Source organism: Mytilus galloprovincialis, chromosome 13 (genome assembly GCF_965363235.1).
Source record: "Mytilus galloprovincialis chromosome 13, xbMytGall1.hap1.1, whole genome shotgun sequence".
NCBI classification, from domain to species: Eukaryota; Metazoa; Mollusca; class Bivalvia; order Mytilida; family Mytilidae; genus Mytilus; species Mytilus galloprovincialis.
In genome coordinates, this window is record NC_134850.1 from 9,511,401 (window position 1) to 9,530,902 (window position 19,502).

General features: G+C 31.6%; 1 protein-coding gene across 5 annotated transcripts in view; it reads left to right on the plus strand.

Moving 5' to 3' along the window:
* The window catches only part of LOC143056928 (uncharacterized), a 135,991-nt gene that overhangs the window by 66,762 nt on the left and 49,727 nt on the right, over window positions 1-19,502 (plus strand). Inside the window, exon 1 of one of the 5 annotated variants that reach the window (XM_076230133.1) lies at window positions 19,208-19,352. The exons of the other annotated variants lie outside the window; for them this stretch is intronic. Coding sequence (XP_076086248.1) covers window positions 19,317-19,352 — 36 coding nt within the window. The 5' untranslated portion in view covers window positions 19,208-19,316. Of the gene's footprint in view, window positions 1-19,207; window positions 19,353-19,502 lie in introns of those variants that run through there. 5 annotated transcript variants of the gene reach the window in all.

Here is a 19,502-nt window from a genome sequence, read left to right on the forward strand (position 1 = left end):
ATATATAAACATATACGTGATATGTTAACTGGATCCTTAACTAAAATATCAGTAATATTTGAATGTTTGTCATTTTCGTAATTTGCATGACATTTTCCTTTTTACGCTCTCTAGTTGTATTCGGTCGTATATATATGTGTCTTGGAAGTTCGATAACTTGGTAATAAACTGGTTCCCCATTTCAAAAGATTATATCTAATGGGATACCTGTTTTTGTAATTCTGGTTTTTAATAACATCAATCTCTGTTTTCAGAATTATTATTTGTTTTAAAATCATGAATCAGCTAAACTGGCCAATCTGTGTTTTTTTCGCATGTGCCCAGATTTGTTTTCATATTATATCGACTTTGCAGCTTCGGTTTTTGACACTTGTTGAATATGTCGGTTCGGTGATCTTCGAGATGTGTTTTACTTAATACCATGTTTGGTGTTGTAAAGATTTATACACGTTGTTATTACATCTTCAGATGGATTAATTCGCCTTTCTTTCCGTCAGAATGGTCAGGGAAATAAGTAATTAGCTTGTAGGTGTCGTATTTCTCGTTCAATGAGAGTCATATTTACTGAACAAAAGGAAAGATGTATATTTACTACATTCTTACAATCAAGGAAGACAAAAAACAAGTCAGAAAATATAACTAATTTTCTTATATATCAGTAAGTAAAGCATTAACGACAAATGTATTTATATCTTTTTTTCGAAGTAAGAACAAAAGTATAACAAAAAGAAGAAATCAAAATTAAGTATTTTTGTGTCAGTGTAACATGTATATGTTACAGTGAATTTGTATAATCAGGGATTATGTAGAATCCCTGATTTTTCAGGGAATATGTAGAATCACTAAAATCATTAGTAATTATATATAATCCCTGAAAATGACCAGTGATTTTACATAATCACTGAACATTTGAATAATTATTCTACAAATTCCCTAATATAATTTCAGGGATTATGAATAATTTAAGGATTCTTTGTTTGATAAGATAAAAAATATATAGACAGAACAAATTTATTGGTTCATAGTGTGTAAATTTACCATTTATTTTATTGAGTTAAGCCTTCCAATTGATATTTAATCGTGTGTTTTTCTATGTTGTGATGTTATACTATTGTTTCAGAAAAAGGGAGAAGGTTTGGTACCATTAAAACGTTTAATCCCGCTGCAAATGTTTGCACCTGTCCTAAGTCAGGAATCTGATATACAGTAGTTGTCATTTGTTAATGTAATTTATACATGTTTCTCGTTTTTTTTTTTATATAAAATGTAGATTAGACCGTTGGTTTTTCCATTTGAATGGTTTTACACGTCTAGTAATTTTGGAGCCCTTTATAGCTTGTTGTTCGGTGTGTGCCAAGGCTCCGTTTTGAAGGCCGTACATTGACCTATAATGGTTTACTTTTATAAATTGTTATTTGGATTTAGAGTTGTTTCATTGGCACTAATACCACATCTTCCTATATCTATCAAATTATCATTTTTTTTACTTTCATATTCCTTGCCAGATGAAATAATTTTGCTTTTAAACACAGAGGATGGTCTTAAAGATATAACCATACAGGGTTTCGAGATAAAGTTGAAGACTTCAAAATTAATAATATCAAGATTCCCTTTATAGCAATAACTTAACAATATTGTTTGTTTTTAAAATCCAGCGTCAAATGGATATTCATGTTCTATTTGTAAATCTACAGAGCATGTTTTTGTGGTACATGTAAAACAAATGGTGAAGAAGATCATGGAACATCTGTATTTTGGTGGGTTTTTTTTCTCCTCAAATGAACAAGAAATTCAAACAGAGAGAACTTACGCATCTAAATGTATAGAAAAACTAAGGATTGACAATTAGACCAAAATTGTAGAGGAAGCTGGAATTTGGTGTAATATTCTCATAGCAATTCCACATGGTAAAAATGGAAACGAAATCCCAAAAAAACATAATTGTAATTGTTCACCAAAAGTCGGAAAAAGGACATTGCCTGGCCAAAAAAACATGGGGTCTTGCAAGAATCAGTTCGAGGTTGCTTATTCTCTTATTTTGGGGTACCTACAGATGTTTTTACTGAACACTTTATTTCTCTTAGGCGGGTCATAAAATCTGATTCGATATGGGAAGGTAAATGTTTTCTAAAATATGGATATTGTGGTAAATACAGATGTAATTTAAGCATGTTATTTTAATATATTGTGTTTACAATCAATAAAGTTATAATTTTGATATTTTGTGCTTAACATTTTACAATTTATGTTTATACAGTGTAATGCTGTTTTAATATGATTTTATAGCATACATTATATGACTTTTATTCATTTTCTTTATAAATAAAACTATTTCTTCATTTCAGTTATTATGTATAATCCCTGACGTTTTTTCTAGTGATTATACATAATCCCTGAAAATTTTAGTGATTATACATGTATATAATCCCTAAACTGACCAGTGATTCTACATAATCCCTGAAATTAATTTTCAGGGATTCTACATAATCACTGATTATACAAATTCACTGTAACATATATACATAAACGCCCAAATGCGGCAACGACCTTGTATTTAGTTTGTTTTAGTAAGATAGTTGCATTTTGAAATAGGCACATGCTTGCCATAGCTAAATATAGTTTGACCAATTACTGTCGGTATCACTAAGGTATTAAAAACTACTGGAACCTCAGGAAACCCTTGTTATATTCTGGTTTTATATAATGTTCTTGATGATAAATCTTACGTTTTCTGTGATGTTTTTGTGGACAGTTTTTTGTCGTTCTTCTTTTTATTGTTGTCTGTTTTTCTCCGACTAATGTGTTTTGATTGTTCTAATGATACATGTACATTCTTTCTCCTTTAATGTCTCTTCATGTTTTATTCATTGTTTTAAGGTTTAGAGGAGGGCTGGTGGGAGAATTACATACAAATTCTTCCTTCATTAAAGTAACTTTTTTTAGTATGAAAATTCTTAGTGTCAGTACTGTAGTAATGCTGAGAAACAGGCATGACAGTAATATAATGTTTCATGAAATGTAAAAACGTTATAAAGTTAAAGACTATAAATAAATACCCTTACTATAAAAATGTACCCTCAAATTAAAGACAAGAATTGATATATTATAGCTTCGCGATTAGCTGTCCAATGCTTTTAAAAATAATGCAAACTTATATTTTCCTGTCTCTTTGGTTACAATCACTAATTCCGAAAGTTTAGCGATAGTTAGATAGAACAGTGATGCATTGTTTTAGAAAATGAAACGGAAATTCAATCGGATGTGAACATTACTTATTTACGACATTGATATATTATTCCGCGTAAAAAACTCCGGAAGGTCGGCAGTGATCAGTAATGAACACGTTCGTTTTATATCAATTACTAAGGACACACAATTATTGTGCTTCTATTGGTTGTCCGATGTAGGTTAACCTCGCGATTTCAGATCGAGGTTAAATATAGTCCAAACTTTCAAATATCGTGTCTTTATATATTATTTTCGTAAAAGATTTAACACATATTATAAAAAGAATAAATATAACTACGAAACTAAATCATATAGTTCAATAGATAGCACTCAAACTAACTAAAACTTAAACAAATAGGACCCTTTTCTGGTTTGTGGCTTTCATCTGTATAAATACACTATAAAGATTAGCTTAAATAACGGTTGCTTAATCAGATATTTCAATTCTTTGAAGTTTTCAAGTGAAGAATTATTCATTTTATATATATATATAATACATGAAAGAGGTAATTAAAGAATATAAAGTAGTTGTTATAATACGTGTCAATTTTTTCAAAATCTTCCAGCTACATTTTACATATACCTGTATCTCTATTTGATCATTTTTTTTCATATCTACATTATGAAAATTGCTTTTAAAAAGTAAAATTCTTTAAATTAATCTCAAATTTTTTTATGATGTACGAAGCATAATACATAGCATAAACATTTATTTTCGAAAAATAAAAACGCAGTACAATTTTTCACTTTGAATACATATTTAAAGTTCCTATTCATTTGTCGCTTGTAAATATATAATATAGGGTGCATTCGATTTGTCCAAATGTATAAATTGAACCTGCCATGATATGTAATCGTATGGAATATTATCAGATCAAGATGTCTACTGTTAGTGTCGGCTGGTGTAGTTTACTGTGGTATCTATTATTATTGGTAAATACATTTTTGATATTTTAGATTTTTTTTTCTATTTGATACTCTTGTGGGTATTTCCGACTAAATTGCATCATCTTGTTCCCCCTTCCTTTTCCGACGAATATAAAGTCATTTACTGAAAATTTTCATTATTATAATTGTTAAATATGTTTATGTCCGAGATATTAAGTATTATTTCGCCACTCTAAGAGTTGTGAATATATTGCATCATCTTGGTCATCCGAGGACCTACCGAACAAAATAACTGCATATTTGATCATCAACTTGAACTTGACAGTAATATTTGTAAAAACGAGTGCATTTTTCAGAAATGTGAAACACCTTCTGTTCCGCTACTTTAAAGTACAAGTGAAATGAGTGGGTAGGAGGGGGTTCCTAAAATAGATAACGTTGAGTGGCAATGGGTGGGGGAGTGGGGGGGGGTCCCAACAAGATAACGGGTGCAGTTTCTGTTTTTCTGGGTGATATTGAAGAGTTAATAAATTTTTCACAGTTGGCTACACGCAGTATATACAGTTTAAGATATTGCCCAGTTTCTGCTTTCCACATCTTTAGTGCAAAGGGATATATTCAATTATTACATCCTTTGATGGGGTATTTATAAAGATATATGTTACTTATGATTTGTAGATGATAAAGAGCACAAATTTATCTCCATGCAAAAGATCATCTTTATAGCGTTTGATGTAAGGCATTAATATCGGTTTTATATTGATAGTTTACGAAGGGAGGATGGTTTATTTGACTGAATATTAAAGACAAATGGCTCTTTATGTTCTAGTTATTGCATTTGGCTGGGTTATAATTATCTTATTTTTGATATAAATGCCAAACTTCGACGTTGATGGATTTCTAGTTAGATTGAAAAGAATGGACTAAGATAGTATGAAAATTTATTCTTTACTCGTAGACGGATATTTTAGGATGATTAACATTCGGAATGCATCTAACTCTACATGGGAGAATGATAAATGTTCAAGAAATGTATAAATTTAACTTCAGATGTATCAGCAAGGAGCATACAGCGGTCATACTCAGTTATTAAAATTCTTTTTCTGAGGGAAAAAAATCAAAACCTTGAATATTATTCTCAAGTAAACAGTTTAATATATTTGAACGCAATGCACTCCTCAATAATGTATTCTAATGCAAAAACCTTAAGGATGGTCTAGAAGCGGGTCATTTTTTGCATTCTTTAATTTTCTGGACCATTTTCTTTATTCTTTATTGTATAATTCAGAATAAGAGGCAAAGAATATAAAGAATAGATACATAATTTTTACTGAACTTAAGACAGTCGTGCAACAGCACAACAAAAGAACAAACTGTACAACTCATTGACGAAAACAAATATGATATACAGCAACAATTAATGACAGCCACTGAATTACATAATTCTCGCTCTTCAAACTTCATTCAGTGTTTTGGTAAATGCCCAAATCATAAAAGATTTATTGAAATCAGTTATGTAACACTTAAACCCAGACACAAATTACTAAATATCTTTAATGTTTGTCCTCTCGACTTTTTTTCTATCTAATATATTTTTTGTCATCTGTCCAATTTCAATATGAAACAATTGATTGATGTAAAAAAAAAAGTTTTTAAGCATATGTTACATGCAGCTGATTGTTACCATTCTAAAGGATTTAAACAATAGATTCCAAATGTAAACCGAATCTAATTGTCTCTGGTTTTTCTATCTCTTGATATAATCTCTTCCAATTAATAATAAATCTGTCCCCCTCTATATGGAAAATGTCATTATTATTGTTGTTTAATGGTGCGTACTTGTGATAACCATCGACATAAGCTTCATCGTTTCAATTGGTCAAAATCACAACAAGGCGTCTGTTGGATATGCAATCGAAGTTAGCAAAACGTTTACTTAATTTGGCAGCACAACATTAAACGGATTTGACATTCAAAGTCTCCTAAACGTTTTACAAATATTGATCTTTTAATAGATATGAATTAATCAACACAGAACAGCTATTTGCTGTCATTGATTTCTAAATTATGTTGCACATTGCTTTAAATGACATCGATTTAGGAAATTAATAGATCTTCCACACGAACATAATATTCTGACAATTTACATCAACATATTGCTTAATTTCCTCCCGGCGGAGATGAGGGTAATATACTACAATTATTACCCGGGAAACAGTGTATTTATTTCTTATCAAATGACAGAGAATTATCACTTGTTTTAATATTAATTGATTTGAGGGCAACATTGATTTTGGATCAGTTTTGCATTTCAGACGTATATCAAATGTCTGTTATACCCCAACTATTTATCATTGCTAAAATACCAATTGACGTTGATTGGTCAGGTAAAATTGGATTTGTCTCAAGAGTATTGGATTCCGTTTAGCCCCAAGTAAATACCTTAAGTGGTTAGCAAACTATAAATTCCCGTCTTAAGGTTTTAAACACATTAAGTTGACTTTATCCTCTTAATAATTTCTCTATTACTAACTACATCAACGATTAATAATCAGAAATACATATAAATGTATTTCATCTTGCCACAGAAAGCCAATCTAACCTTGAACTTCAAAATACTAAATTTGGGTCTGAAGAAAAATCAGACAATATCATATCAGATAGTTATTGCTTGGAGTATAAGGATCTATCAGCTTAGTTTGAGTTCAATTTCACGATTTATAACTTCAGATTTGAATACAGGTTAACTTCAATCAGATTAAACAATCGCGGACAAATCCGTTGGTACATTCGTGGTCAATAACTGACTGTTGGCCTGACCTAGGACAGTTAAACAATTATACATACGTAAGCAAGTAGAAAAATGACCAAACAATGTATACATTTTTTCTTTTTTTTTAATGGATTAAACTCTTCCAATATTTCTACATCAGGCTGCGCATTTCGCTGTTTCGCCGCAAACATAATTTAGGATTAGAAACCGTTTACAAAGGTTAAAATGCAGATATAACCGAAAAGGACCAAAATCAAAGCTAAACCCGGATGTCGTGTAAAAAATTCGCAACACGACTGTCAACCCTTGTAAATATTGATGAAAAATGTATTAACAATATGACTTTGTAGAAAACACTCATTTCACGTCGATGATGAATAGAATTTCTTCTTTTAGCTTTTTGTTCCTGCTGTGGAACTTCCTATTCTAATGATCATGGTTTTAATAAAAAGACAATTATATACATGATTAAATGCGTCAGCGTAAAACTTCTGCCTCATTTCCATCAAGATTTTAATGAGGTCAACCTGTGTAAATGAACAGAGTATGGTCGATAACCTTGTCAAATACGGAGAAATACTAACTTTTCCAAACTTTTGAGTTAAGCCATTTCAGTTAATATTTTATAGTGTGTCTTTTGTGTTGTAATGTTACACTACTGTCTCAGGTTAGGGTGAAGGTTGGTGCCTGTTAAAACGTTGCAACCTGCTGCATTTTTATTCGCCTATCCTATGTCAGGCGCCTGTTGTTAATTGGTTGTCGTTTGATGGTGTGGTTCATAGTAGTTTTTTTTTTTTTTTAATAAATTACACATTTAGTTTTTCCTTTTTTATTTGTTTTACACTTATGATTTTGGGGCCCTTTATACATGTAGCTTGATGCTTGGTGTGAGAAATTGTGACTTGGCTGGAGAATTGATTCATTGGCATTTGGGGTCAGTGCTTAGATCATTGCACAAAGGAAATGATATATATTATCTGTAAATGACCAGATATTGGTCACAAAATACACAAAATGATAAACAACAACAAAACAATAAACTGATTTTAATACAAATGAATGATAAAACTTATTAATCATACATGTAAATCACTTTACTCCTAAAACCAAAATGAAAAAACTTTAACACTGATTTTTTTATATACTTATGCTGACATTCAACTGGTATAAACGGTTGCTGAAAGCGTTCATTCGACATGTAGCTGTGTTGTTCACACATCTGTTGTGGTTCTGGCTATGCAGAGTTTAAGGGTATATCTGTGCGACTTGTTTCCGGTTTTAAATACATGAGATGCATCTACAAATGCGAGCCTCTTATTCAAGTTAGAACACCTTAAAACATTGTGTTCTATAAAACAACCTGCTTTATAACAATTCCAGCATTTATTTTTGGCGCAAATAAAATGTAACCTTAAATTTGATTGTGGTCCAAATGAAATAAAAAGTTTTAAAATAAAGATAGTAATATATACAGGGGCGTATCAAGGGTTTTCAAAGCCGGAGGGCGTAACTCATAAAACTGAGGAAATTTCGCATGAGACGCGTAGCGAGGGGATAGAAAAAAAAATGACTTTTTTATGTTGTACACTGTAATATATTTCAAGAAATGGGGGCGTAGGCCTTCACCCTGATTTCCCATTGTCTGAGGCCTTGAAATTTGAAGTAAGCCATGGATGATTGAGTCCATGTTGATTGTATTGTTATATCACCCGTCTTCTTGTATATATTTATTATGAAGCGGTATAGATTACTGAAGACATCCGTTTAAAGAAATCTTCAGGAACGGATTATTCAAAAGAACGGAGGTTCAAACAAGTTTACAACAAAAAAATGACAGATCAAAACTTTATTGAGTTGAAAAGCGAGCAAGATGTCGTAGCATGTTAGTTTCCGGTGTATTGATAAATAACGAAATCGTATACGGTCCGACGACTTCCCTCCGGAAATACCTAGACAACGTTATTCAGGATTTCCTGAAAAGCACATAGTAATCTGTCAATGTTGTATGCAAACACGTCTTGTTCTCAAACAACTTCATCAATATTAAAATTCAAAATAATTAAGACGAGCTAAAACGGCACGTAATCGAATTGAGAATCCGCTTTTAAATGAGTACCTTTCCGTGTGAATAATGTCTACAAGGCACATCTTGTCATTTAGAATATTAAAACATTATCTGTATTTACTTAATTGGACGAAGACATGAAAAATGATTTACCAATGAAATAGGAGAAGCGAGATATCGCTAATGTTGCAATAAAGCTTTTAAAGTGTTTGGTTACAAGGTGATATGATCGTATCTAAATTAATTATAATGAAATGTTAGTTTCACCTGCCATCCGGGACCTGTCATCGAAGGAAATTTACAATACATTTTTCATACACAACTGTATTGCTAGATAGTTAAACTTGAAATACCGTTATTTAAATGTAGGCCTAGGAACTTGACAAGTGTACCAACTATTGAATAGAGATACACCGTGTTCGACTTTTGAGTTTGAAAGGCCCTTCCGGTATCTTTCGTATCTCTTCTAGGACACATTTATTTTGATATTTGATGTGACTGTTGTTTATCACTCTCGCAAATGAAGTAGTTAAAATGGTTCGACCTTTCGATTTTTTTTTTAAATGTGCTACACCGAATTTAGTTTTGTTTCTTCTTCATATTATGTCAGAGAAAGCTTTAAGTGTCGCTTATTTTTATTGAATTTATTGTCTTGGAAATATAGAAATGAAACGTAAAACAAATAATTATGTTAATTAATAAATTAATTAATTGTTATGCCTTTCAACTTCAGACACATTTGTCGTCAAGTGAAAAAAACAACGTAGAAGCACTTACATAATTCCTAAAACCCTCAAAGAAGTTGTTTAAGTAAACTATTTATTGTCATACATGTCTACAAAGTATACAAATTTTATAGGCTTTTTATTTGTGTTGATAGTTGGTCGTTTGGAATTCCATGCTCAGAATACATAGCGCGAAAAGTCACGAATAATTATCCGAAATGTTTCATTTTTCAAACTTCACACGGAATCATGGTATGTCAGAAATGTACATTATCAGTTATTTTGGATTAATTCTTATAATAAAAGAATTCTGTTGCACTAAGAAAATTACACATTTGTATTATGTAACGGTCTGCTAAAGATTTCTCTTGATTTAAATGAATAAGAGAAGGTATCGAACACGTGTGAGTGATCATTCTCCTCACAAGAGGAAACAAAATTGTAATGATTTCCTAATGGCTGCCGTATCTTAATACAAAAGTCTGATTGTAAATGTCTTATGGTAGACTGGTTTGCAAGGTTATGTATAATGATTAATCCCAGATGATCTGGTACCTGTACAAAAACATCTTAAATCACGGCAAAACACGCCAGTTCTCCAGATATCCATACGTTAAAACCACGTGACCAGAACGTTAATGGCGTCATGTAAGCCAGTAGACTATAATTTGGCACGTGTGAAAGATGAAAATAAATTGACGATTCAACTTCGGAATCCGTTGCAAGATGTTCAAATCATAGTAGATAATTAAACGATTATTTTTTGCTTTTGTGCCATAATTGATGGTTAAATTTCAATGTTGTAGGCTTTTAGACAGCTTAAATAAATATAAAAGGTGCATTTGGAAAATCGAGTGAGCTACTCAAGTCTTTAAATATTTCTTATAATTGGCTGAAAAACATAAAAGTGCACTTTACTTGTGCTTAATGTTAATGCCACACTGGCTTTTTCATAATATATCATGTAAAATAATTAGTGTACGATAAAAAAAAAATGGTATCAATTTGAAGATAGCTTGTGTATCTTTGTAATTTCGAGAATTAAGAATTTGAGAAGGAAAATCTAAAATTAAGAATGCATTATAATGTGACTAACATATGTATCGACCCAAACTTTCAGGATGGATAACATATGTATCGACCCAAACTTTCATGATGGATAGCAGAAGTCATTGTCATTATGGTGGGACTTCCTGATAATTCCAAACGACAGAAGACATGATGGAACTATTTTGTTTTTAAAAGAAAATGGTTGATGTATCAACTGATTCTGAATAAACGCATTATGGAAGTAAAAAAAATCTAGACTGATAAATGTATTCCATATTTCGTTTTTTTTTTATTGACTTCTAACCTCGGTTCAATATGGATACAAGTATACAAAGTATTTGTTCTATTCCCAATCATAGCCTCAATATCATCTTTTCGATGCATTCCCTACATTTTCAGTTTGTTGTATATATAATAAAAACTAATAAAATCAAGCCAGCTTTAAGAATACAAGTGGCAAACTTACAACTGTCCGTCACGACTGGTGTATTTATCTGATATTGAACTTTCAATGGTAATTTTAAACGTGATGTATATATACTAAACTGTTCTATGAGTATCGACATGGACATATTGTGTTTATTTCTTTTATGGTTTTCATTTAAGCCACAGTCATTGTGATTTTTTGTTTTGTATTTCCACAAATTTATAAGCACCTATTTACCCGAAATATTTGCCACTGGACGTTAAATAAACACACAATTAATCATAGAAAACAGTATAGTTTTTATAATGATTTGTATTTACTGCAGTGAAGTTGTATACATGTATAATTGTTTTATTTTTCTTCTAGGTAAGTGAAGTGTTATGAACAGACCTGCTCAAGTAACGGTAGGAAAAGTTTCGTCTTCCGTTCTTTCTCTTCGTATAACTGTTCCATCTTTCTTCTGTTTTACCTTAATTTCTTTACCACATGCATGACTTTAGAAGCACTTTTTCTTCTATACTGTATTTTTTTATATTTTTGTGTTTTTATTCTTCAATATTTTAATAGTATATTAAAAAATTGATTTCAGTCTCTTATAGAAATTCAATGTTTAAATTTCAAAACTGTATACCCAATATTTTACAAATATCTTGTACTCTTATCTTAGATTTTTTATGTATAAATTAACTAGCCATCACTTCTTGTCCGTTGTTGTTCTTGACATTTTGTATAATCGTGGGTTTTTGTCATTATCTATGCAAACACCAATGGTCAAAGGTCGTTTAATCTATTCGAAATCGATGTCTTTTTTCCAAATGCAATATCCTCGAAGAACTGTAAATATAGGGTTCAAGAAATAAATAAGAACAAGTAAGGACCAGGTCACGGTTCACGTTATGATTGAATAAAATGGTATGAAAAGGTTATTTAGCTAATTATATAAACATGTATCCTTCGTGTCTTTGGTTTATAGCCGTTGTGGTGCTAATAAAGGAAGATCTCTTTATTTCTCTATTAAGTTAAAATAAAGAGGTAATGTATAATGTACACTACGTTTAAAAACTCCATTAAGGTTCAATGGTATTTTCAAACAAAGTGCAGTCCATGCGAGAACAAATACGACTGACCGAGTCAAAGGTATGGAATACCAATTACACGACCGTCATCCATCGTGTTGGATATCTAAGTTAGATATATATATGCGTCTAGGGAGAGCAAAACACGTGCAAAAAGGAATTAGAACTCCCTTAAAATATGCATAATGCAAGTTCAATGAGTAATCCGGTACTAGTAAGGTACGGCATTTGTACAAAAAGATAAAAAAAAAAATGAATTTGAAAAACAAATTTACTGAGCAGCAACATATTTCATCAAGGATATCAAAATTGTGAATCCATTTACAAATAAACATAACATGCCAATGGCGTCCATGTTACTTTTCGGCGAGATTTGGAAATTAATCGAATTCACATTGAAACATCATAAACGTCAATTTATGTCAAAAGAATTAGCAGAATGTTTTGTATAATGTAATGTTATTATTTAGTTGCCGGGGAGTAAGCTTTGATGAAGTTAACTGAATTAAGTTCTCGCGAGAGACGAGATTTTCTGGGATTTAGGCTATGCGATAGAACGTAATGAAATTACTACTTTCTCAATAAAGAAATTATTGAGATAAAAATATTTTTTGAAATGGAGTCACTCTAAATCATTATCTTTTGGCAGCATCAAATTTATAATTTATATCAAAGAAAATATTTTTGATGAATTTCTTTGTTTATTTTCCCAGATGATTGTACTTCAAGTTAGATTTTAAGGATTAAAATGTTGCTGGAAAACCCATATTTTATTGCATATGTCCACTATCTATTTTTGGCATTCTCAAAAGTAAAATTTGAAAACTAAAAAAATAAAACTTGAAAGGATGTAAGAGGTTTTGCTCCGTTTTGAAGACCTCATTGTGACTTTTAGATCGAGAACAGCAATAGAAGCGTTGTTCTTTGGATTGTATTTTTGCTGAATCATGTATTATACATGAAAAATATAATAAAGTCATATTACAGCTGCAAACCTTCGTATGAGTAGTTTCGAAAATTCTGAAATATGAAATCAGTTTTATGCACATGACGTTTGATTTGATATATAAAAACAAAACACACACATAAATAACTGGCATTGCATTCTATAATAAAATTGAGAATGGAAATGGGGAATGAGCCAAAGAGACAACAACCCGACCATAGAAAAAAAACCAGCAGAAGGTCACCAACAGGTCTTCAATGTAGCTACACATTCTAAAATATATTAGAATAAATATGACACATTATGATATATAAAACGTATTTGTGTTAAGCTTTAGAAATACAAAATTATGTTATCTAATATTTTTGATTGACAAAGACCATCAATGCAAACATGATCTTTGTAAAAAAAAAATACATGTATTCTGTCAACGATATATACAAACGCGACTTACTATCTGTCTGTTTCGACTGGACTTCCAAGTATTTCTTTCCTCGTTGTAAGGGAACTAACTCTAGTAAATCTGTTTACGCTTAGTTTTAAATGAAACTCAGTGGATGTATTAGGTTAACTATTGTGTATGTTGTTTCTTTTATTCATTACCAGGAGAATAAGAACGGAATGTTTTCATTTCTTTTAGAAGAAATATTTGCCAAATTAGCACTGTCTTTGTAGAAGAACAGACATTATTTTCAATATTCCTTATCTAGAATTTTACACACATGATTCATAATGTTTAGCATTTATTTTTCATCTGTTAAATGTGGCGGAGTACCAACATCTAACGGGCAAGGTCAAACGTTGGGTACCACAGACTCCATACATTTCTCAAAAGTTTTGGTGCAGGGAGCCTTGAGTCTAACGATAAAATTATTACATATGATTTATCCAAAAGCCCGTCCACTAAAAAACAAAACAAAACAAAATACAAGTGTAACAGCAGCCATTTATTCTAATTATTTACTGATAGTCTGTTGTAGTGCCGTGTAAAGAGACATTTGCTAATTTTAGATACATTTAATATATCATGTCACAGTTCATATTTTTCTTCATTTTTTGTCATGGCCTTCACTTTGATCAATTTTGAATACAGTTTCATGCAAAGGGTTTAGTTCAAGTAAGTTGCTATACAAAATATCATGCATGTCATGACATTCCCTTTGTTGAGAAAGATTTATTCTTTAAGATTGTAATTTGTCGGACAAAATAAAAGGCAATGGCATACAATAAATGTTTGTGATTTGTATTTATTTTTTGGATATAATTTCAGTGTTTCAGTTTAACATGAATATACAGGTCAACTCCAAACACGTTTTGTGAACACCATTAATTCAGAATATTGCATCTCCAATAAAGTTTAAGACGAACATACCCTTTAATTACACTGATGCGAGGTATCTGTAGGGTAAAAGTATACTTAAACAGGTTATTGTTAGTGACAAAGCAATAACAGCAACAGCAGTACTTACAAAAAGAAGATGTGGTATGATTGCCAATGAGACAACTCTCCACAAGAGACCAAAATGACACAGAAATTAACAACTATAAGTCACCGTACGGCCTTCAACAATGAGAAAACCCATACCGCATAGTCAGCTATAAAAGGCCCTGAAATGACATGGTAAAACAATTCAAACGAGAAAAGTAACAACGGCCTTATTTATTTTAAAAAATGAACGAAAAACAAATATGTAACCCATAAACAAACGACAACCACTGAATTTCAGTACTATTTCTATGTGCATTTATGTCATTAAAATTATCTGAAACAAACACCCATACTATTCTAAGAAAGATAACTCAGTCATTTCAGTTTTCTATTTTATACAAAGGCTATTATTTGGTCTCTAACTATAATAAAATCATCTTGTCATCACTTGATCGATTTTTACGATCCCTTTATTAAAAGTAAGATATAAGATATATAAGAGGTTCGGCGTGTATAATATTCCTGCAAATAAATGGCAAATGAATTTGACGAAATACTTAAATCACTATATAAACAATTAAATATAAAGGATGTTCAACGCTACTTTTAACCTCGCTTTTAACAAGCGTTAAATAGACTTCAAAATTTACGTTCGCATACGTGAAAACGTGATTTTGATTTACATGTGTTATCTTTGTTAAGAATCTAAATTATCATTTTTCAAAACTTCATCATGTTTGGAAGAATAGTTGCAACTGCGAAGTTAGAATATTTTTTTTATGACACATTTCCTGCTGCGGTCATCCTTCTGTTCAGCGTTTAAGCCATGTCAAATTCATAAATATCAGAATTCAAAACTACTTTTATGTTTAAATTGCAGGATATATTATTACGATCTACAAAAAAATATAATAAGATTTATGTATACTCTTAATCGCTTAAAAATAAAAACGTTTTCCTGTTTCTAAAGCTCTCTCAATTTACTACTCTATATACCTTTATATTCCAAGAAAGACAACTCTGTCAGTTTTAATCCACTTCATTTAAATTTGCAAAAAGAGAAAATTGATTGCTTCCCTTTATTTTTCATTAAGCTACAAGGTAGTAGACACATAACTCTCAGCTAAATTTACTTTATGGATAAAACACATTAACGTCGAATATTTAAAAACAGAAGATTGAATCACAATAATGAGGTTTGGAAATCCTAAACAAAATGCCTTTGGGCTTTGAATTAATTTTATCATGTCGGAGATGCAAGCTTAATGGATGTTTATTGAACAGTGTATAGTACATAAAATTTTAAATAATTCATCAGTAATTATCGATAGAAAAGCAATATGAGGTTTTAGTTAGGTTTTCCAGACTGCGATTTAGATTTGGCGTTTTCGTACATATTAGTTCGAGGTTTTGGTAAGGTTTTCCAGACTTCGATTTAGATTTGACGTTTTCGTACATATTAATTCGAGGTTTTGGTAAGTTTTTCCAAGCTTCGATTTAGTTTCTACGCTAGGAAACTCATTCTTATGATTCCCCTTTAAATCATATAGGGTCTATAAGGGAAGTTAAATCAAATAGAGAACTTCATTTAGATTAATGGAACGCATATTTCCCCTGGTTCCCTGTCAATGCAGCTCAAAAGCCGATAACTTCTGTTTTGTGGATGATAAGATATAAACCCTTGACACCATTCGCGAGTGTGATCTTGAGAAACGATGATAGTCTATCGGATGGGGACGACAAATGGCTGGCCTGTGTTAAGAGAGAGCCATGTCTCTTGCACGTTAAAGACACCCTTGTAGATTTCGAAAAAAAAACCAGGCGAATGCCGCTACGAGGCAGCACTCGCACTCGCAAAGTGGAAAGGGATTACTGAATATGAAATGCAATAACTTGTTTCCCTATCCACTATAAATAAATTTGTTTAAACTAATATGTATTTACATTGTATCACACTATAAATTTTATTTGAACGACCTGTATAGAAGCAGTGAAAATCCGATGTTCGCCAAGCTTGCTCAAGTTTCGTAGCGAGTACAAATAAGTTCAGCATTTCCAATATTGTACTCATATTTATCTAGCAATTTAAAACATTTGATCTAGTTGGTTTTTTTTACAGTGCAATAGTCTACCTCAAATATGTTGCATGTGTTCTCTAACGTATATAGAAAGCGTTGCACTCTGCTTCATGGAGTCATCAAATTAGCTTCCCCTTTCGGTCTTGATGTTCAATGCATATTTATCAACTCCAGACAACCAATCGCACGATCTTCTCTGGCGAGTAAGCTAACTATATTGCTAAATTCTACAAGTTTTACTGCGAGTATAGTTGCCATATTGTCAATCATACCACATCTCGATATTATGATTTAAATCAGTACAATAAATGACAGTAAATTAATGGATAGATGCATTATAGTCTGAAACATCCAGTTACATATATATTAAATGCATATATTGTTATTGATTGGTAGTTGCTTACCGTCCCTATTGGCAATTCCTTCATGCAAATTCTGGACTAAAAATAGAACAAAAACAATGATTCTGCAATGTAAAACTACCGACATAAAGGGCAAGATAGTTGGATTCTCTCTTGAAAATTAGAGTATACTATGTTTGATAGTAGGAGAGTGTCCACATAATCATGTATTTTTAAATCTTTAACGTTCAGACTTCGTTACATTCTTCCTATACGAGGCTTTGGATTTCACGTTCCCAAACCGACCGGACGTGGTTGCGAATAAAATTTCATTCGCACAGCCAAATAGACGCGTAACTCTAACAAGGGTTTTACTCTAGTTAATATGCAAGTTAATAAGTTTATATATAGTCCGTAGAAAAACAGGTAATCCTAACCAGTCAACCATTTCCGATTCCGAGCCAATCAGTCTTTACTTTAACTTATCAATCCAAGCAAAAAAGAGTGATAGCAGTTACTGAACTTAAGTTATGTATCTTTCTCTAAGCCGTATGGGAAGTTTAAATTCGTAGTCACTTCCGGTCAGAATACATGGCGACATTTAATCGGATGCCATGTGTATATAGAGAAAGTGTCACGCCCTCTGCACGTTTACATCATTGGCAACATCTCTTTGAGGGTCCATATAGGCTGCTGCAAAGGCTAACTTTCTGTCCATATCAAATGTACCAACATTTTGCAGTGCCATTTCTTTTCTCTCACCAATCATCCAAGAATACCCCCGATATAAAGTAAATGGTTTGGTAATTTACGTGTCATTTTGGTCTTTCAGGGAGAGTTGTCTCGTTGGCAATCATGCCACATCTTCTTTTTTATATATACCCATTGCATTTGTTCTCGTCGTTAACATGCATGAACTATATTTGCCGTTGAACGTATTAGGCGAACAAGAATCAATGATTTATCTTCCTCGGTGCTAATTTAAGGGCGTTATGTGCATTCTCTGTATATATATTATGGCTAAAATAGAAATCGACAACAAGTCAGCAGAGTTTGGTTGTCAAGAAGTCTAATGCATGTTAATGTTTGACCTTTGTCTATATCTTAATAATTGACGACATGTCTAACTTCACGCTAGAAATTCTAATTGGTCTTTGAATCAAGGTCAATTTTGTCTATTTTGATTGGTTTAATTTCCGAGAAAGCAGTTCCAGATCTTTTGTCTTGCATACAACCTCATCCTGCTGATCTCAAAAGGTCGATTCTACCTCTGGTCATGTTCAGAATGTCACTTACTTTATAAAGAGCAAGACTGATTCTTCTTAAACTATGTTGAATGTTTTTGACAAAATTGAATTTGTTATGCTCGCTCACTGCGCTCACTCACCAAAAATATTAACATTGTGGTGCTCAGCTGATATGTTGCGATATTAATGGGTTAAGAACTCGATAATCGTAACCAATTGATAATTTATATTTTGCATGTTGGAGAATGAGAAAATAAAAAATCTGTAACACATTCATCTATTCGCTTTCTCTGTTTTATTGATTTTTATTTTTGACAAAACATGTTGTATCGACCCCTTTAAACATTCGTCATAACCTTAAGCTTTCAATTCAAGTTTTCTAGACTCAATTAAACTAATTGAATGATTTCACTACTATAATTTCAGTATTGTATCAAATGAGTAAATTGATAACCTAACATTTTTTGTTTACTTTTTATTTTTCACTTCATTTAACATGAATTGTTGAAGATCTTCGAAGCATAAAACACCCAAAAATACGTATAATGAAAGCACAATGAAATCAATAACAATACACAATTAAAACTGATTGCAATACACATCTTTCTGTTCTATAAATGCTTCCTGCCTTCACATGAAGTAATTTGTTTTATAAAGGTTTCAGATATGAGGTTTTTGTGTTCTGGCGCAATTAGATAGAGTACATAATTTTCCTAAGGTATAAAGAAAATTAATATTGATTGGGATGTAGAAACTCGGATTATGGCAGGAGATATCTAGTCAGCGTTCGCTCTTACAATAACATTAAACAATACGGTTCCCAGGCGGGTGATAACACAAGCATATTCAACGACTCGGAGGGGAATATTTCAGCTTATTACACCTGCCGATATACTTTATTGACTTGTGTTTTTAGAGTGTCCGGTGTGACATAAAAAACGTCTTATTAAGAAACTCTTTCTGACAGTAAGACAAATGCGTGTGTCATTATTGTCTAATCTTTGCGGATAATATATAGATGTAACAGATTCCTTGCTGATAAAATGTTTCTGTATGTTTGTGTGATTGTCATTTTCGCGGTAAGTTTCTTTAAAATTTATAAATTTATCAAATTTTATATATCAATTTTACAAAATAAAAAATTCTTTCAGGGGTTTAAATTGATGAATACATAATAAAGATTTTTAAATCTAAATTACTTGCTTTTAAATTGTCATTCAAAGGAATAG